Raw genomic sequence first — 21,381 nt, forward strand, 5'->3', positions numbered from 1 at the left:
GATCTAAGATAAGTCCAGAAGACTCAAGATGTGTTATCCGCATCCAGAGAAAGAACTTTGGAGTCTGAATGCAGATGGAAGCAGACTGTTTTCTCTCTTTTTCTTTTGTTGTTTTGTTTCTACTTTCTCATAGTTCCTTCCATTAGTTCTAATTTTTCTTTACATAGTGATTAATGTGAAAATAAGTTTAATATGAATGTATAAGTAGAGCTTGTGTCAGATTGCATGCCGTCTGGGGCAGGGGGAGAAAATTTAAAACTTAAAATCTTGTGGAAGTGAATGTTGAAAACTGAAAGTAAATTAGTTATAAAAAAGAGTATTCAGAGAACTGACCAAAATGAGTCATGAATGAGTAATGAAAAAGACATTTAACAATTCTAGCTAGCACAGACTGGACTGGATGGCTGGGAAACTATTATGGCTTATCATGGTGTGTCCTGCCATGACCCTTGCCTCAATGTATCCTCCTCTTTCCTCTCCGTCCCCCAACTGACCATTGCAGATTCTCCAGTTTAGAGGTTTGGGATGAAGATAATTAATTTGTCTAGAGTTATAACCTCAGGCTTCTCTGTAGCCAGTCCAGAGATTTCTTTATTGATAGGAGGTTTTTGGACTACTTGACAGAATGTTTTATCCTGTCTCTGGATAGTCTTCAGTGTATAGAGAACAGCCTTTGATTTACTCCCTCACCTACATGTTGAGCCAGACAGATGTTTTGGTGCTGGCATAATTGAACCCTTTGGATCAAAAAGTGGATAGTGGAGGCCATTCAGGGGCTAGGAGGTACTATGGGACCAAATCGCGTCTGGGAATCAGAGATAGCTTTATCTGAGTAGTATATTCAGAACTAGACTGTCTGACCCAGGGTCAGTTGTGTATTGCCTGTAGTCTGCTGATAACATTGGAATCATTGGCTGTGTGCCATAAGCTAAGTACTGGAAGCTGAACACTGTCTATAGCTGGTGTGTTTCCCTTCTTTATCTTACAGCACTCTGAAACATATCTGAGTGATCCTTTTTTCTAGTTTATAAGTGATCCTTTTTTCTAGTTTATAAGTCAGGGAAGCTGAAGCAGGTTTGGAAAGTAGTTCCTGTGAGAATTCTAATGGAGGAGAAAGAGCCAGAACCTCCACATGGCTGGTCTTCTGTTGACTCTCTTGGTCACACTCTGCTTACCTGGTGAGCTTGTCTGCCAAAGGTGTAACCCAGCAGGACAGCTGTGAACATCCATTTTCAACGACCATTTATAAGAAGATCAGTAAATTAATAGATTTATTAGTAGGTCAGCATTTTCAGATTAATAACTGTCTCTTTTCAAATGTGCATCTCCAGTGTTTTACACATAGTAGTCCTTGTGTAGATGTGTTTGTGGATTGTTTTCTTAAATAATGAGAGCTGTAGCAATTGTGACGAAATCAGCAGAATTAATAGCAGATTAAAAGAAGTCAGAAGCTTTGTGCTAATTCTAGCTCTTCTGCTGATTTGCTGTTCAGACCACCTTAATTTCTCTTGCTTTAGAACAGCTTCATCAAGCAAGATTAATCTGGGGAGTAACCAGTAAGATTAAAAAGAGCTTTGTATACTATTCCAAGTGTTAGAGGCCAAGGTCAGTTTGAGTACCCTGATTTCCCTGTATGCTTGGAGTGGGGGTGGTGAGGGTGGGGGTGGGGATGGGGATGGTTGCTAATCATGTGCAAGGAATTACACATAATTAGAATATTAAGAGAATGGATGTTATGAGAATTTGCATAATATGCTTCTTTGACTGCCTGTGACTGAAATAAATGCCTCTTATTTTTTGTCTTATTCAGAAAGCTTCTAAAAGAACCAATGTTGGAGGCAGGGCAGGGTACTCAATTGCTCCTTCAGGGCCCAAGGATACTTAAGACACTGTGCTAGGTGAGGTTCTGTAGGAGGGTTAGAGAAGATGGTATGGTCTCCGCCCTCGGGTTTCTGCTCTAGTTAGGAAGGTGCAACATGAAATTAAGCTAGAGAAATCATTTACTATGGGTGTGTTAGGCCCTGATAGGACGATGGGTTCAGAGTTTTTAACAGCCATGCAAATGAGTATGGGGATTAAGGCCTTTACAGACATGCATAGGACGAAAAGGGACATAGGTGTAGAAAAGAGATACAAACTAAAACAGCGTGAGATTTTGGAGGAGGGAGGCACCCATGTTTCTGGTTCGAAGGAATCTGGGAAAACTTTAAAGTGAAATTTGTTTTTGGCTTTAAAAAAAAAAGCCTTTAAAATTATTCTGAATTTACCAAACACCAAATGAAATGTCTATTTCCAAAGTGTCTGTAGTAGGACAAAAAGGATCACCTGTGAACCTTCAGGTCTCTGTTATGTAGAACTTGCTTTCTTTTTGTTATATAATAAATTCTTCCTGTAACTTTCAGAGGGTCGTTATCTGTGATGCTTCATGACTTTCTTTCTGTTCTTTTAGTGTTTTCAAAAAGATGCCTCCGTGGCCCTCTTTTTTAAATTGTTCTAATTTTCCCCCTTTTCTCTCTTGGCTCTCCCCTGCCACCTCCCCATTGGAAAAAAGGGGGAGAAAAAGAAAGATTTGTAACACGTTTGATAGTTAAGAAAAATATTTTCACATTGTGTCTAAAAATTAACTTCTCATTCTGCATCTTGCATTCATCAGCCCTTGGCAGGAGCTAGAGTGCATATGCGGTGGGGGCTCTGGAATCGCGGTTGGTCATGGCAGCAGTCAGAGCTCTACATCTTTTGAAGTTATTTTTCTTTGTGATGGTATTGTTGTATAAATTGTGCTCCTGATTCTGCTCAGTTCATACAAGACATCACAAGTTTTTCTGAGCTATCCATTTGGCTAATTGTACAGTAGTATTCCGTTCTTCACATATGCCACAGCTTGTCTAACTGTTCCCCCATAGGGCGCCTTTTTAATAGAAAAGCTTCTTTAAATACGTTTGTGTGTCTAGGTGGTTTTTCTCTTTTTTTTCCTCTCTGTGATCTAGGTTTAGTAGTGGTGTTGGAGTCCCAGGTTCTGCGCAGGTTGGTGACTTTGGGGTGTCATTCAAATTGCTTCTTAGAACAGCTGGACTAGTTTTCAGCTCTGCCACCATGCATTAGTGTGCCTGTTTTCCCACAGTCCCTTCCAGTATTTGTCTTTTTCATCAGTCTCAGAATATGAAGTAGAAAGAACCTCAAGGTTTCTTTAATTCACATTTTCCCAATTATTAGTGATTTGGAACATTTTTTTTTCTTGTGTTTGTTGATAATTTGGATTTCTTCATTTGAGAACTGTCTGTTCCCATCCTTTCCCATTTGGGTAACAGATCTTGGTTCTACAGCATTTGAGTCAGGCATACTTATAAGCAAGGAAAGACGGCTGATTGTGTGCTGGAGAGGAGCTGAAAAATCAAAACCCTGTGACAAGGAGGCCAGAAAACCTGGTAAAACTGTCTTGGGTTTGGTGGCAAACAGCCGAACGTCAGAGCACAGAATGGAGTTTTTTTTTTTAATTTAATTCACATTCATTTTTATCTTTATCATCTTCATAAATAAATGGTTCTCATCTGTGTAGACTTGTGTTCTTTATAAGCCTGTGTCTCTCATGTTGATATAGTCAGACTTATAACTGATCTAAGGGATCACTTTTTTTTTTTAAGCAATCAGGGTTAAGTAACTTGCTCAAGGTTACATGGCCAGTTATTTCTGGGTGTGGTGCTGAGTATCTGAGCCCGGATTTGATCCAGGTCATCCCAACACTAGAGCCGGTGCTCTTACCCACTGAGCCACCTGGCCACCCCAGAATAGAGTTCTGATGGTAATTCTAAGTTGTTACCAAAAAGCTGTTAGCTGTAACATTTTTGAATTTAAGAAGGCACAAGAAACATTGTACTTTTAGGTAATCTCCCTCAAAAATTGTAAAGTTCTGTCAGTCTTTCAGGTTTAGTTTTGGCTTTAACTTTTTGGAAAATGAGCTTCCTTGGAGCTTCTGATTCCTTCTTGGAGTAAATGAGACATGAGCTAGCTGGGTGCTGGCTAGGAGGGGCTCCCTTTTTTCCTTTCTTTCTGCCTTTCTTCTGCGCTGTCATGTGCTCAGGGCCCACAGGGGGGCAGCATCTCAGCAGAAATCAGCATCCCTTAGGGAGAGACAGAAATTAGGTCCCCAAGTCACAGCTGAGCGCCTGGTTTTTCTGTAGTCTGCGTCCAAGTGGGATCTTGTTTTATTTAGCATTGCCTTGAATTTATTTTTAAAATCCGCTACCCTCTTATAAAGGTCAGTGTTTTTTATTTTTCCCCAATGCAGTCTTTATTTTATACTTTAAACAGGGAAAGTTTAGAGTGAGGGTGGACACTTTCACATTGAGCATATGTTGTTTAACAACTTTTCATGAGCCTACCCTAACTTTGAGGAAATGAAATGAAAACTGCAGAATTCTTAATTGGAAAAGATCCCCAATATGAAAGGAACTTTGGCTCTTTTGGGGAGGCCTCCTCAGGGCCATAATCAGGCCAGATCACCTGAAAGACTGGTATCCAACACAATTGATTTGGGGATAGGAGAAAGGAGGGAAGTAGGGGCAGGTCCTGATAGGCCCCTGGGTGTGGAGGAGAGTTATGGCAGACAGGGAAGAAGTACAAATTTCTTAAGTTATCCACTCCTACCCCCACCAGACAGGCTGAGGGTATCAGTGTTCATATCCATGTATCTGGGGTGTGTGTGCGTGTGTGAACTTCCTCTTGGTATTCAAGAGAAGTCCTCTCAAAAACCAGAAGGGGAAGAAATCCCCATCCATTTCAGCCCAACTTCTGAGACATCCTATCTGTAATATCTGCCCCATTCCCCCAAAACAACAACAAAGCGTTCTGTGTGCTAACAACATAGCTTAAAAAAAAAAGTAAAACAAAATTCTGCATTTTTATAAAACTTGATAAAATATAGTATTTCAAACTGTACAGTCACCAGAAGTACACAGTTATCAAAAATTCACACAATTCACTTGGCATCTCCTGCACCTTCAGCTTTCTGTGCCGGAGTCAGCCTTTCCCTTTTTCCCTTTGGGTAACCTCTCTCCCTTCTTTGCAGGTGCCTTTTTGGGTTTGGGTTCCGGCTTTGGAGGAGCAGGTTTAGCAGATAACCGCGCTGATCTCCTCTGTGGTTCGTCCTTCACCTTAGTCTTGTCTCCCTTAGCATCGCCTTCTGTCTTTCTCTTGGGCATGGTGGTGATGGTGGAGGGGCAGGAGTAACGACAGCAGCGGGGTCTGGGCGCGGGTTGCAGCGGCTGGTCGGGGGTCGCTCCTGTCTCCTCTTCCTCACACTGCTTGGGCTCCGTAGGGCAGGTCAGTGTTTTACAGATGACAAAGCTAAGGCTGAGAAGCTTTGACCACCCACTTGGCTGGTGTCTGAGGTGGGATTCCACAGTGGGTCTGCAGAGCTCAAGCCATTGTGCTCTCCTGTTCCATGATGCCTTGTTCAGCTAGGCAGAAGGGCAGGGCAGGAGGCAGAGCAGCCTTAGCAGTGACTGTCTCATTGGATTTAGCAGAAATGTTGGTCATGACAAGGTGATTAGGGGCCTTATGCACAATCCTGGGATGCCCCAAGGCCAGAGGCTTGGGGGCCCGGCTGTGTGGGGTCGTTTCCTATGGCAGAGCTGTGCCCTATGGTGTTGCCTCAGTTCAGGCAGGCCATAGGAGTGAGGTGCTAGAGGAAGCAGGGACTGCTAGCTTGGGACCCCTCTGTTCAGTGCTCCCCATCATAGAAACAGAGAGGAGCCTGTCCTTTTAATGCCCTGTAAACTTGTCATAGAATGGAGACCTATAAGAAAATTGGATCCCAACCCCTTTTCAGATAGGAATTTTCTTTACTCATAGCTTAGAATTATGGTCCATTATCTTTAGAGGAACATAAATCTGTAATGAAGAACTCATTTAAAGTTGGGAGGTAATAAGCTAGGTTAACCCACATGCCTTTTTTTTTTTTTTTTGGTGGTACAGAGAGAAGATAAGATTTCAGTTTGCCTCACCTAACATTTATTGAGCCCCTCTTGTATGCAAAGCCATATAAATGTAAAGCAAAGTGGGTAGAGGACTGGCTTAGGAGTCAGGAAGATCTGGGTTTAAGTGCTGCCTTTAATATATGTTGGCTATGTGTCCATGGAAAATTCTCTTAACCTCTCAGTGTTCCATGCATTTCTTTCAGAGTGTACATTATTATTATTATTTTTTTGAGAGGGCAGAAAGCAAGGCAGTTGGAGTTGTGACCTTGAGGGTCACACAGCTAGTAAGTGTCAAGTGTCTGAGACCGGATTTGAACTCAGGTCCTCCTGACTCTAGGGCCGGTGCTCTATTCACTGCACCACCTAGCCACCCCTCAGAGTGTACATTAAAGAGGAGTTGCTGTTCTAGATTGGTGAAGGGAGTCTTCCATACTGGGAATTATCCATAGCAATGCAGTGATAGGTCTGGATTGAAAAAACTATATTCAAGGCCCTGTGCCTTTTTTAATTCCATTGTAGTTGGCACAATCATTTTCCTAGGAATAAGTTTTCACAGGATGCTGAGTGTTTTATAGCATATCACGATTTTCCTTCTGGCTGTTGTTTTTCCAGGGTTTCCCCATCCCATTAAAGTGTTTGTTCCTGGATCTCTGGCATGAAAGAATTTCTCAATAGGACTTACTCCTTTGAGGTGAACATTCCCACGACTCCCGGGCTTTCTCCGTAGCCTTTTTGAAGTTGTTCTGAGTCAAAGTCTGAGCCCTCTGTTTTGTCTTCTCTGAGATTTGTCTTTGGAAGCCCTCCCCCTCACATTGTTAATGACTCTGAAAAGCTGCCTTCTCAGATGTCGCGGTCTCTGTTACCAAGACAAGCTGAACATTCTCTGGTTCTGTCTGATGTTGCTAAGGTTAGGCTTAGTGTTGCCACCTGCGATTACTTTGGTTTTCTTTTCTGCTTGGTTTTTCTTTTGCTAGGAAAACATTTTATGTACAAGTAATGATTTTATTTTAAACCTGGTTCCCTCTATCCAATATATTGAGGGGCAGGATAAACTCCATGTATCTCCTTTTCCCTGAGATGATACCTTAGGTGTTTCAGTGGTGTTTTTTTTTCAGAATTTGTCATCTGTCTGAGGAGGTAATAAAGGATGACAGACTCAGGTACATGTGGATCACTTTCTGTGCCCTAAAATCTTTTTTGTTAATCTGTCTTTGGTGTCCCATTGAGAGATTTCCTAATGCTTAGCAGGTGGTCCCTTAAAATTGGAATCATGTAATGGCCTGCTGAACTCAAGCTCACTCGTTTTCTTGGCAGCTCAACTACCGTAATTTTATTATTTCCTGAATATGTAGAGTATGAGTAAATGTGCAGATGAATACACTGTCTTTTTGTTCAGCATACTAAAATCTGTGAATAAAATATATGGAACTGGAGGAAAACCATGTCTTTTTCATTGTTGTCGTATTTTATTTAGTTTTTTGGTTACATTTTAAGTTCCGAACTATCTCCCTCCTTACCTATTCACTCTGTATCAGAGAGAGCCACCATTTGACACAAAGACATATGTACATATGTGTGTATATGTATGTATGTATATATGTATGCACACATATATATGTAAAAACATTACGCATTCTTCTGTTCATCCGTTCTGTCTTTGGAAATAACAGGATCTTTCTAGGTCCTTTGTAGCTCATTGGAGGTTATAGCACTCAAAATAACTGAGTTGTTCACTGTTATTCTTTGAGCAATATTGCTGTTACTGGGTGCAGTGTTCTCTTGGTTTTACCCATTGCACTCTTCATTATTTCATGCAAGTCTTTCCATGTTTTTCTAAACCCAGCCTGCTCTTCATTCCCTACAGCATACAGTATTCCATTTCAGTCGTTTACAACACATTGTTTAACCATTGTCCAGTTGATGGGCATCCTCTCAATTTCCAGTTCTTTGTTACCACAAAGTTGATATAAATATTTTAGAAGATGTAAGTTCTTTTCCTTTTTCCCTTATCACCTGAGGAAACAAACCTAACAGTGATATTGCTGGCCAGAGGCTATATACAGTTTTATAGCTGTTTGGACATATTTCCAAATTGCTCTCAAACAGTCAGATCAGTTCACAGTTCCACTGACAATCATATGATGTTCCAGTTTTTCCACATCCCCTCCAACACTCGTCATTTTTCTCTTCTATCATTTTAGCCAGTCTGATAGATATGAGATGATATTTCAAAGTTGTTTAAATTTGCACTTCTCTAATCAGTCATGGTTTTAGAGCATTTTTTCATATGACTGCATATAGTTTTGATTTTGTTGTGGGAAAACTGCCTGTTCATGTCCTTTGACCATTTATCAATTAGGGGAAAATCCATCTTTGTGAATGAAATTGTCGTTTTGTTATGAACTTGATAGCAATAGTGTAAGATTTAATTTATCAATCATGAATTCCATTTTTTCTGTTTAGTCTGGTAGTATTGTACTGATTACCAAAAGGGGGGGAGTATCCATTAATCTCTAAAGGGATAGAGCTCTTCTATGACATTAGTTATAACTGACTTTTACAATTCTTTTTTTTTTTTGCTTTCTTTTTGGAGGACAATTGGTGTTAAGTGACTTGCCCAAGGTCACATGGCTAGTTTTTGTGTTAAGTGTCTGAGACCAGATTTGAATTCAGGTCCTCCTGACTCCAGGGCCAGTGCTCTAGTCACTGCGCCACCTAGCCCCCCCACCTCCCGCCTTAAACTTCTTAATAATTGATCTGAGCATTTCTTTTTTCCATCAAAATTTTTTTTCTTAAAGAGATTGATATTTTTTTTCATCACCTTCATTTCCCCATTTACTTTTACCCAGAGAGCCATACCTTATAGTAATGACTATTTCCCCCATTTTAATTGATAATTTTTTTTTTTACTATTTTGTTGTCCAATTGTTTTTTTTTGTTGTTGTTGTGTCTGACTCTTTGTGACCCTGTTTGAGGTTTTCTTGGCAAAGATACTGGATTGGTTTGCCATTTCCTTCTTCAGTTCATTTGACAGATGACAGAACTGAGACAAACAGGGTTAAGTGACTTATCCAGGATCACACAGCTGATCTTCCTGATTCCAGGCCTGGCACTCTATCCACTGAGCTGCCTGGTTACCCCATGTTTTACAGAAGTAGTTTCCAAATATCTTCACCTAAATCCCATCAAACTTCTCTTACAATTAGAAATACAATGAGCAAAAATGTAGATCTTGCAGCAAATGTGACATCCTGTGCCTGTGACCCTGCCCTGCTTCCTAGCAGGATGATGAATGTTTCATTTTTTGTTTCTAGAGCCATTTACCTGCCTTCTGCTCCCCCATTTACATTATCGTCATTGTATGTATTCTTTACTGCTTCATTCAAGTCTTCCCAGGTTTCTCTGAATTCCCCATTTCTTACGGAGAATAATAATCTCCTTTTAATAATAATCTGCTGTTACAGGTGATGTTCACCCCCCCACCTCCCGCCTCCCTGTTTTTAACATATGAGGAAACTGAGGCTGAGGAAAGTTAGGTGATGTGCTCATGGTCACATAGCTAATAAAGCGTTTGAGCAAACTTTGAACTCAGGTCTTCCAGTTTCCAAGATCTGTGCTGTGGATATGGGACCACCTGGTTGCCTCCACTTTGGATGGCATCTCACAAGGACAGAGTGCAAAGGTACTGTTGTCTGCCTAGTATGATATACTGTGCATCTCAGGCTCCCCAAGATTGTATTCTTATAACACAAGCACTGTTCTGTCACGCTTGTGTACCATAATTTGTGTAGCCATTCCCCACCTCCTTTGTTTCTTGTTCTTTGTTACCGTGAAAAGTGCTGCAATCAATATTGTAGTGTATTTGGGGGCCTTTGTTTTTATCAGTGGCTGCCTTGGGATGTATGCTCAGCAGTGAACTCTCTGGGTCAGAGGACAGGCACATTTTGGTCACTTGGTTGGCATAATTCCAAATTGCCTTCCTGAGTGGTTGTACTAATTCATAGCTCCAGCAGCAATGCCTTAGTGTGCTTGTCTTTCCACAACCCCCTCCGATATTGACTATTCCCATCTTTGGTTACCTTTGCTTTTTGTAAGATTGTTTCCCTTTATCAGCTTATGTATATTCTAAGTTTTAGCCTTCCTGATGCTATCATGGGTCCCTGCCGTCCTTTTGCATTAATCTTCTGTTACCTGTCTTTGTTTTTATCTCCCCATAGAGGCCTTTTTATATTGGTGGGGAGTGCCTTGTATCTACCTTGATCTCTTTAGACAGTTCTTTCCTTTTTCCTTCCTCTAGGAATTTCTTTTTGTGTCTTAAGAATTTCAGTTCTGAGAGTTTTGCAGCACTGAGCTGACTTCTGTACAGGATTTTAGGTCATGAATTCCTACCTAACCTTTCTCTATAATCTTTTAGATCAACTAGCTTCATATTTGGAGTACGTTTTAATTTATGCCTAGCTTTTTTTCTTTTATAAATTCCAGGAATGGTAACATTGGATTCCTTTCCCCAGGAACCAGATTTTCCTTTCCTACAAGTTCAGATCCAGAATAGAATTTCTCCTTGTCTGTTCTTTCATCTTTTAAAGTAGGAAATTATTAATTAGGCAAATGAATTATTATTTTTTATTGTTTATTGGTATCTCTGTGTGGAAATGATGATGTATAACATCTAGAAAGTAAGTAATCATTTCTATAAATGTTAATAAATATTTGAAACGGAGAAACTTGAGTGAATACACATCTGCACAAAAGGTGACATGACCCTGGAGGTAATTGCTAGAAATAGTCATGGTAAATAGGGGAAGTCATTGGCCTGGAAAGTGAGAAGTTGTCCTGGGTCATTGTGGCCACAGTAATGAGAGGATCTGAATGAAAAACCAGAAGTTAGTTAAGCTTTCAGGGATGCACCTGAATTTAAGAAAGCATGCCCAGCCTTTCTCCTACTGCTCTGTGGATAACAAGGTTTCTTTTCTTTCTCACTCACCTGCCTCCAGGTTCAGCATGAAAGAAAAATGAAGGTCACATCTCTGCCTTTTCAGGCTTCCTGCATATGGAGGGTGGCTCATCAATCAGATTTTATGACTGAAGAGAGAATCTTTTTCTTTCACTGCTGCCTTAATAGGATTATCTCTGAAAGAAGGATGTGCAGTAGAAGAATAAATTTTTCTTTTCTTCTAAATCTCTGAGTTACCTTTGCTAGGAAATAATATTAAAGGTTCTTTGACCTTAGCTTTTCCCATTTAAACTTAATTTGAGCCTTAACCCTTCTTTCATGCTCTGGTGTCCTTTTCCTGTTTGTATAGATGAAGTTTATAGCAATTAAAATTTTTGTAAAAACTGAAGGCAATTTAACCAAGAAACTTTCCTTTGTGCATGTAGTGATACTTTGTTATGCATAGCACAGTCAGCTAAGGCACAATTTCTGTCTAAATTTTGCTCCCTTCCCTGTAACAAATACAGTTTTTAAGAATCTTTGGGAAATCAAATGAGAAATATTCTGTTAGCTGAGGCAGAAAAAGAATCTGTTGATCCACAATTGATTAAATATGTCCCTGTGCTAGTGATGAATATTAATGATTAGAATGGATCACAGCCTTTAAGGCACTTAGAATAATGGAGAGACAAAATGGATAAATGTACCTCACTTTATGTGATAGATAATGTTCCTGAAGAGTTGGACGTGTAAAATTTTTGTAAATTAAATAATTTAAATGCACTCTGGAAATTCATTATTTAAAGGAACCCTGGAATAACTAATTTTATAGAGCATAGGTACATTTTTTAATGATAACCCCCTTCCCAACACATACACACACACACACACATACATACATACCCCCTTAATATAGATTTGCTTATATTTAGACCTGGATGAACTGGTTAGGAGGCAAGCCATAAGTAAGGTGGTGGTGTTCACTTGCTGCTAGTGTCACCTACACAGGTCACACAGACACAATGATAGAAAATACATAGCCAGAATAGCACAATCTTACAATCTTTGTGATTTGAAGACTGGAGTAAGGGCGGGGGGAATTATTTCTTTATGCTGGTGGATTGGTAAGTGTGTTGAGGTAATTGAAAAAGAATTTCCTTGTTGATTTAGAGTTGGAAGAGTCATTGGAGGTCATTAAGTCCAGCCTCTCATTTTATAGATGAGGAAACTGAGAGGTTGAGTGATTTTTCTAGGGTCACACAGTGAAGTGTCTGAGGCAGGATTTTGACTCCAAGGCCAGTGTCCTCTGTACCAGGGGATGAAACTCAGCTAGAAAGAGGGCCCCTAGACCCCTGAGGACTGTATAACAATATCTGTGTCCTATTGTATTATGATTTATTTTGTCCCAATGACATTTTAATCTGGTTCAGATCCATGCTTAGGAGTGGAGTGTTTGATATTTCTGCTCTACACTGTGCTGTGCTGTTTTTTGTGTAGGAATCAGCAAGGTTGAGAATATTGGGATTGGGCTGGGTGGGGGTGGGGGTGGGGGTAGGTGGTATTTGTCAGCTTTGGAGAGTCTGGAGGGTCATGGTTAAGTTTATCTGTGATTTGGAGGGAAGAAGAGCAGCATCTTTTGGTCACTTCTAGGATAAGGCAGCTTTTGAGTCAGGAATCCCTCCTCTGTTCTATCTTTGCCTTTTAAATTAGATGCACTTATTCTTCTTTCCTTCTTGTTTTAATAGGATAATAAGCAAAAACTGCCTTTGAAATAGCTGAACATATGCTTCATTAACTGCATTCTACACTTGGTTTAATTTCTAATTAGCCTTTGTTAGTAGAGGAATTTAATTTCTCATCCTGTTTAGCATCCAATCCTTTTCTGCCTTTCCTATTGCCCTCTTGGATTTCCCAGGCCTGCCCTTTTGTCTCTCAGTACCAGAGCGTGTTCTCATAATTATAAGAAGTTTAGTCTCATAGAAGTGGTAAGACCCTGCTCATCTGCATCTTTGCAGGTGTGATGGTGCTCCCATTAGCAGGCTTGTTTTTGGCAGCTGGTAGCCCTGACCATGTCTTAGTGGTGATTGAGTCAGTGATGACCTAGAACAGGGATTCAGTCCTCCAGTGGCCAACTTTGGGCTCTCTAGCCATAGCTGGGTCTGACTTTTCCTTCTGTGGAAAGTGGAAGAATTTCTCTTGCTGGTAAACCACAGTGGAGAGAGAAGGGAGGTCGTTTCATGGAATGGCCTTGAAGACTTTTTTCTGCTCCATGGTTTGTGCCATTCTTCTGATAGATTTCACCTACTCTTGCCACAAATGTGTGGCAATACCTCCTTCCAGTGGAGATATTGTACCAACAGTCAGAAAAGGTCCCATGATAAGTAGAGTCTCAGTCCCAATGCTACCATCTGACAGAGGGGATCGAGGCCATCTCTCTTTTGTTCAGATCTCATCTTTCGCTAAATGATGCTGACATTTTCAGTTTGCCATCTTTTCACATCACCAGATGGCAACGATAGCGTTCTATTTGTGAGATTATTGTTCTGTCTCCAGTAATGATATTGGCATAGATAGGCTGTGCATAATATCTAAAATTCCATAAATACAAAAAGATAGTAGAATTACACATCTTCTGTGTAAATTCTAAAGTTGAGGTGTTCTGCACATTATCTAGTTAGTATTGTTATTAAAGTTATAATCCAAGTATTTTGTATTTTTCTTCCTTAATTAGGTTAATCTGTCAAATCTTACTAGTTAGTTATTTCAGCAAAGAATTGAATTGAGAATCTGTTTAATATACGCGAGGAAATTTCAAGTAGTGTCTTCTAAGAATTTAAGAGGTACAAGGCACTGAAAAGGCAGTGAGATAGGTCATCTCTGTGCCTGTGGAGCTTAACTCTAATGGAGGGAAAAAAATGTATAAATAACTCATGAAAGAAGTAGTCTGCTGGCACAGTGGACGTGGAAAGCTGGGACTGGATTCAGGGAGACCTGAGTTCAAATCCTGTCTCATGCACTTCTGGCTTGGTAAGCCTGGGCAAGCCACTTATCCTCTGTTTGCCTCAGTTTCCTCATCTGTAAAATGGAGATAATAGCAGCTCCTAGTTCTCTGGGTTATTGTGAGAATAAAATGAGGTCACACACGTAGAGCGATTTGCAGGCCTCAAAAGTGCTGTGCAAATGCTAGCTATTTTTGTTAGAGGCTATAATAAGTGTAAGGGAAAGACCCAAAGTACTAGGAGGAATTTTAAGAGGAAAAATAATTTCAGCTTTGGGGGTTGGGTCATGGAGAAGGAAACAGCATCTGAGTTGGGCGTCAAAGCAGAGGGCTTGATTTTGGGCATAGGTGCCCAGGGGTGAACCGAGACATAGAGGTAGAAAGTAGGGTGAGTGTGGTCGTCTTGACTTGAAGGTCAAGGAAGGAGGTAGTATGAAAATTTAATGGAGTTTAAAAGAACTTGATCAATGGACCCTGACAGTTACATGGCAGTGAATAATGGGCAGACTCTTATCTTTGAATTTCAGCGTGTTTTTATCAACATATGCACTGTTATCCTTCTGACCATATGAAAGAGAATTTTTATTAGCAAGCTTGCATTCACTTAAAAGTGTTACTCTTCTAGCAACCTTCTAGTATTCTGCAAACTGTACATAATAGCAATGATTTATCATGACTTTCGTGTAATTTGCCTATTGTTTCTTCCTGTTCGGGTGGAATGTTCATTGAAAGTTATGGACCACAGTCTACACAATGATCTGTGAGCTTGATGGACAGTGCCTGAGCTACACACTCCTTAGTGACCCAGAGCTCACTCTACTACTTTTTTTTCTAGGTGGTTGCTAATGCTGTGGCAGCCTTGTCAGAAATCAGTGAGTCTCACCCAAATAGCAACCTGCTTGACCTGAACCCTCAGAACATTAACAAGCTGTTAACAGCCCTGAATGAGTGCACTGAATGGGGCCAGATCTTCATCTTGGACTGCCTGTCCAATTACAACCCCAAGGATGATCGGGAGGCTCAGAGGTGAGTCTCCTGACCCAGAACATGGTAAGAAAAATACTCTCTTCCTAAGCATGTGACTCATGAGTTTGCCTCAGTGTCTGAAAGTACAACTCAATGGGGATTAAATTCCAGTGGCCATGGTAAGACAGATCTTATCCCAGAATTTAATCTCTGGATTTAGGGAAATTTAGATATTGCTAATTACTGGAGTATTCCAGACAATGGCTTGTGCTCCAGAGGCTTGTGCTGGTTACAACAGCACGGTTTCCCTCTGCTGCAAGTTCATAGGCTCTTAGATATAGATCTGGATGAAAAACCAGCCTGAGGCCAGGGAGCTTGTGACAGGCAGTGTCAGAGAAGGGAATTGAGTCCTGGAGCTCAGACCCCAGAGCCACTCTACGACATTGCCATCTCCATTGTCTCCTCATCTTCTGTATTTCATTTCTGATCTTCTGGGAGACTTGAGATCCTCTCTGACAGTATGGCTGCCTGTTTGTGGTATGTCTTCCCATCTTTGTGGCTGGTCTTTAATCAGACCTAAAGGATCCAAAATTCTGTGTGCTAGACAAGTACCTCCACCTTTATGGTAGTGAGTGAGCAGAAAATGTGGTGTTTTTTCATCAGCTACAGATAATCATGGCTCTGAGTTAGACCTGGAGATGTTCTGTTTAAGAAGTGACCATGGGTGGGGACTAACAGTTGTTGCCAAGCCAACTTTCCAGGCCAGTTTGTGGATGCAGATCCTCTTGGCTCTCAGAGCTGGACAGGGAAATCTCCTTTCTTTTCAGGTGTGTGTGTGTAGCCTGACATGAAACCCATAATTGTAGAGCTTACCATTCAGCTTGTATTCTTCAGTGCCTTCTGTCTTCATGTACCTGTGTTAGTTCTTCTCAGGAGTACAGAGATGGCGACATTTAATAGAGTTGGTCACTGGCTGCAGAAGCTGATTGTGTCCCCAACTAGCACAATATCAGTGCTCTCACTGGCTGGAAAATTGTTTTCTAGACTAGACTTGAGGGGAGTCCAGCTGCATAGCTGGGACACTACTAGCTCTTTGGTTTCACCATTGAAATAGCATGTGACACCTCCTGGGAAAAAAAAATATAGCTACAATTTCCAATTTCCTCATGACCTCTAAAGTTCTGTCACATCATCCCTTTGTCTTATGCCCTGAGCTGCAGCAGCGTTGGGCATATGACTTGGATGCCTGTAAATCCTGCTAATTTTTGCAGAACCTTCAGCTGGGAGTTGATTTTGCATTTCTTTGGAATTATCTAAGGAGTGGGGAGGCTACTTATGGCCTTCTAGATCCTTAAGTGCAGCCTTTTGACCGAATCTAAATGGATTGTGGCCACATGTGGTCTGAAGGCTGCAGGTTCTCCACCCCTGATCAGAGGAAATGTGAAAGGGTGTGTGTGTGTGTGTGTGTCAAAGAGAGATGGGACAGGAGGCAGGGTCCTCTTTTCTAATATGGGCAGGGAGAAACACCAAGGAAATGTGCAAGGTACATGATGTGAACGTCTAATGTGTTGAATTAGGCTGGTCACTCTCTGTGGGTTGCCTCTCTTGATCTTCTAGACTCCTGCTCTTCCTAGAGCTTGCTGAGAATGAGGCTTCCACCCTGGGTGATCCTGGTCTCAAGTTGTGGGACCCTGACTCACAGCTCTGGAGAAGGGTCTGGAAAAGAAACGAAAGGTGAAGATACAGCTTTTGTTTTTTCTCTCTCAGTATCTGTGAGCGGGTGACTCCCAGGCTCTCGCATGCGAACTCGGCAGTGGTCCTGTCGGCTGTGAAAGTCCTGATGAAGTTCTTGGAGCTGCTGCCCAAGGACTCTGACTACTACAACATGCTGCTGAGGAAACTGGCTCCTCCCCTGGTGACTCTGCTCTCTGGGGAGCCTGAGGTGCAGTACGTTGCCCTGAGGAACATCAACCTCATTGTGCAGAAAAGGTGGGTGAGTTCCTGTGCTTTGCTGTCTTGACTTCCTCCTGGTACCGGGCGCCTGTAATGGGCCCTTGTTGTTGCTTTCTCTTAAGGAGATGTGTGAAGATGACCTTCACTTGACCATCTTGCCCAGAGATTGGGGATGTTCCTAATATTATGAAGAGATCACATTGCTCGTGCTGTAGAGCATCGACTGTCTTTGGAAACGGGCCTGTTTGAGCTTCTTAGCCAGGTCCTGCTCGCTTCCTATGGGCCATGTTAGAGTCTGGCTCAGGGGTGAAGGAGGGGAGTGGTTGCTATTGCCTATCCAGAAAGAAGATAACACTGGGCCACTGAGCAGAATTAGCCATGACCGGTGGCCATGTTCATGGAGGGAGATAGTAATGTAATAGCCACAGTTGAAAATGTGGAAAGAAAAAATGTCAAAGGAATCTCTTTGCCTTTCTATTTTGGCTTTTGTTTCCCAGGCCTGAAATCTTAAAGCAAGAGATCAAAGTCTTCTTTGTGAAGTACAACGACCCCATCTATGTCAAGCTGGAAAAACTGGACATCATGATTCGCTTAGCATCCCAAGCCAACATTGCCCAGGTCAGACTATTAAAGGACTTGTGTTTATACTAGGTTATCTTTCAAGGATTAGACTCAGTTTTAGAACTGAAGAAACATATGCTGAGAAGTTACTTTCAGAGAGTTCTTAATAACATTCAAATTGCTGTGATTTTTAATAGGTCCTGGCAGAACTAAAGGAATATGCCACTGAGGTGGACGTTGATTTTGTCCGTAAAGCTGTGCGAGCCATTGGTCGATGTGCCATCAAGGTCGAGGCAAGTATCTGCTTTTGGGCATGGGCCCAGCTTCTGGCTCCTTCGTGGCCTCCTTCGTGGCTTTCTTCTCTTTGGTTTGGTGTAGTGCATCTCAGAGCGTCAGCCACAGTGTTGGCCAGGCCAGGCCCTCGAGTGCTCTTTTGGCTACAAGGTGCTTGGCAGCAGCTTTGGGGGGGAAGTCAGGACCTTGTGGGGCTTTCTCTGTGTCTGTCTGCTGCAGGTAGTGATGTCTGTGTACCAACCCCCCTCGTGTATTATTTATAGAAGATACACTTTTTATTGGGGCACTAAAGCTAGGTAATTTTGGACTCTTTTCCTGCTCTGTTTGTCTCACTCGTGTCTCCATTTTTCCATCTGATGTCACAGTATGTAGAGCATTGGACCCATAGTCAGGAACCCTTGAGTTCAAATCTGGCAGCAGCCACTTACTAGTTCTGTAACTCTGGGCAAGCCACTTAACTGTTGTCTGCCTCAGTTTCTTCACCTCTAAAGTGGGAATAATAATAGTACTACCTGCCAGCATGAAATGACATAATACATACTTTGCAAACCTTAAAACAGCATGTAAGTGTTAGCTGTTGTATTATTATAACAACAATGATGATTCTTCTGTTGTGCCTTATTCTAGACTAGGAATTAAACCGCACATCTCTGCCATTCAAAGGATTTTTTTGGTGAGGGGTTTCGTTAGTGCAGGAGCAGAATTTGTGAGGTACAGGATACTAAGGTATCCTCACCATATTCTGCTACCATTAGATATTTGTTGCCCTGGTAAGATATTCCATTAAGTACTGTGACAGTGGATGTTTCATTGCATTTCAAAGTCAGTGCTTTGTGAAGATCCATATGTTAGCATTTTTTAAAAAATAAAACAAAATTGACCACCTTGCTCCAAAATTAATATTCTCTAGTCCTAGCATTGTTAGACGGTCCAAATTCCTAATGGATATTGCTGTTACATATTGTGACCAATAAAAAGCTTTCTTGGTATCCTTCAGAAAGTGAGTTAGTTTTGGTTATCTGCTTAGCTGTTGGACTTCGGCTTTCATGGTACTTGACAGGAAAGGATTTTCCAAGGAAACTAAATGTTAATGCTCGAATATTGTTTGTCATTTAATTCTGTCTCAGCCCAGATTGGCTAGTGAACACAGCCATGAGGAGGATTGTGCCTAGTGTTCACTTGTTTAGAGAAAACACTCAGGTACGATTGGGGGAGGATCCAACTCCCTCATGACCCCATAGCCTGAAGCAAGGGCAAGAAAGCTGTGGAGTTCCTTTGGTGGCACTGCTGAAGCTGCAGCAACTGTCCCTGTTTGGACCAGAGGGCCTCCTGGCTCACCCTTGATGCGTGTGGTGTCCACAGGCCCTTCTCTCTGGTGGTATTTTCCTAGTGCTCTGTGGGACTGCTGTAACCAGTGGATTACTGGTTTGAGTTTAGGGCTCATTCGTGAGACAAAGGTCTATTAACCCTCAAGGTGGAAATGCTGGATATTAACTTTTAATGACATCAAAATAAACCACAACGATGTGTCTGTTTTGTTTTAATTGTTTTGGATAAGAAGTTATGATTTCCATTAGATATATTCAAATTTCCTGAGACAAAAATGGAATCTGGTGATGTGATGGGCAAATTTAACTAAACCTGTAGCATCAACACAGTGCTGTATATCTTGGGTAATCTCGTGTTTGCTTAGGATGCCAATGAAGCCAGGGTTATTGGAGAATTTGATCACAACTAGAGTATTCTTTGGGGAAAAGCAATAGAAAGGGCCTGCCATAGGTAAGTTTCTGACAGGTTATGAGATTCAGAGGGAAGTTACCCTGAAGCTGTCAGCTAAAAAGAGACTTAGTGGTAGATGTTGAGGCAAGTGCAGCCTCCACTCCAAGCTTTGTGCGCCTTCTCCAGACTCTGGGCTGACTGTGGGTTTTCATTTCAGCTCTTGTTCATAGAGACAGAAGGTATCTCAGAGGTCATCAGAGCCAGGACTCACCCCAGGTCCTCTGACTCCATCAGCCCTCTCTTTTCACTCACCCCAGGCCAGCTTCCTTCTATCACTTTGATTTTCAGAATGCTTATACTTACTGCACATTTGTCTAGAATCCAAGTATTGCTCTAATGATTTTTATTTATGTATCAATCAGCAGATATTTATTAAGAGCCTACTATGTGCTAGGTACTAAAGATAAAAGTATGAAGGACAAAGCCCTCCTCTACATCCTTTCTCTACTGGAGAAGATCACAACCACCTATCAGTCTACAGACAGCAAAATAGAAAGTTAATAAGGGTAGTGCTCAAATGACTAAGAGCTTCCCCCATGTTACAGATCAGATGTAGTTTGGGAGCCTGTGCTTTCCTGAGGTTCCCAGCCTATCAAGAATTGCAGTTGAGATGACACTGAAGCTTGCAGATGTCTTTCTCTAGTAATGTTCTCAGACTCCCCTCAGCCCCATCTCTGTTTTGCACATTATTTTGGGGTAAATTGTGTCATCTGGGGTGTTGCATATTTCTGGGAAGGGAGTAGATGTTTGTTGTATGGCTAGTTGAAAAGCTGAATGTGCATCCAGTATTTGGTTTCTTAGCAGCCTAAACTCTGATAGACCTTGACCAAGTTATGTCTTAACTTTTTACTTGGTTAGTGCACTGGAAAATCACTCACCAAGTGGTGACAACACTTTCCACCTCCTGGGTAGAACACCAGACTTCTGACAGTCCATCTGACTTGTCACATTTTTGTTCTTTTTCCCAGCAATCTGCTGAGCGCTGTGTGAGCACACTGTTGGACCTTATCCAGACCAAAGTCAACTATGTGGTACAGGAGGCGATTGTTGTCATCAGGGACATCTTCCGCAAGTATCCCAACAAGTATGTGAGATGAGGGGGAGGATGGAGGAGGGAGGACTGCTTAAAACCTGCTCCTCAGGCCCAGAAAAAGCAGTGGCCTGTGAGGCAGCTCTGTCAGAAACTGTCACCTGGTATCTGTTTTGCTTTATTCTTTGAAAAGTCAGTGTGATAGATCCACGTGGATTGCCCGTTCAGCATAAACATTTACAATAACCTCTGATTCTTCTGAATCTGAACCATGTTAAAGCCAGGAGATGACTGTATGGCATATTTTCTGTGATATAGAGTCCTTGGTGCACAGTTAGTAAACATGTAATTATCATGTATCTGACTGTCTTTGACAGGCCTGCTGTGGAGCAGTGCTGTATCTGCCAGCCAGAAAGTGCAGAAATCCACCTTTCATTCCACATCCCTTACAAGTTGAGGTGCTTTTGCTAAGCAAAATAGTCCTTTCTAGGAAGCAATCAAGGAACTGAAAGCTTCAGTCTAAAATCAGTTGTTTTGTATTCCAAAAAATTCATAATGAAGCAGCTTCTGGTCAGACTTGATGGGTTGCTCTGGGCCATGTATTAAAGGGGTATAAGCAGGTGTGAGTTCAGGAGCTAGTTGAGATGCATTTTATAGTGAGGCAGCTGGCTCATTATCAGAACCTGTAAGAGGTTTGCAGAAAGTGACTGTGGGAAGAATGCAGATGTTTATGTTGTTGGGGTGATAGGGGCTTGGCTTTGTTGCTGTTATTGATAGAGAAGTTCTGCCATTCTTGACTTTGGTGTGAGGCTGATGTCATTGGGGAAGAGAGAGAGAGATCGTGTGTGTGTGTGTGTGTGTGTGTGTGTGTGTGTGTGTGTGTGTGTGTGTG

At 41.6% G+C, this 21,381-nt stretch overlaps 1 protein-coding gene and 1 long non-coding RNA gene across 12 annotated transcripts in view; both read left to right on the top strand.

Annotated features, from left to right (window-relative positions):
* AP2B1 (adaptor related protein complex 2 subunit beta 1) overlaps positions 1–21,381 on the top strand; it is a 151,261-nt gene that overhangs the window by 51,000 nt on the left and 78,880 nt on the right. For all 11 annotated transcript variants that reach the window (XM_069089950.1, XM_069089951.1, XM_069089952.1 and 8 more), the window contains 5 exons: positions 14,742–14,932; positions 16,640–16,861; positions 17,323–17,443; positions 17,584–17,679; positions 20,428–20,543. In XM_069089950.1, the coding sequence (XP_068946051.1) occupies positions 14,742–14,932; positions 16,640–16,861; positions 17,323–17,443; positions 17,584–17,679; positions 20,428–20,543 (746 nt within the window). The remainder of the gene's footprint in view (positions 1–14,741; positions 14,933–16,639; positions 16,862–17,322; positions 17,444–17,583; positions 17,680–20,427; positions 20,544–21,381) is intronic.
* LOC138162608 (uncharacterized) lies at positions 3,235–4,635 on the top strand. Its single transcript, XR_011168668.1, has 2 exons — positions 3,235–4,563; positions 4,604–4,635. It is a non-coding gene; the product is annotated as an uncharacterized lncRNA (long non-coding RNA).

Source organism: Petaurus breviceps, unplaced genomic scaffold, assembly GCF_028583685.1.
Source record: "Petaurus breviceps papuanus isolate PSGF00001 unplaced genomic scaffold, PetGlider_PUasm1.0 186, whole genome shotgun sequence".
Classification (NCBI taxonomy): Eukaryota; Metazoa; Chordata; class Mammalia; order Diprotodontia; family Petauridae; genus Petaurus; species Petaurus breviceps.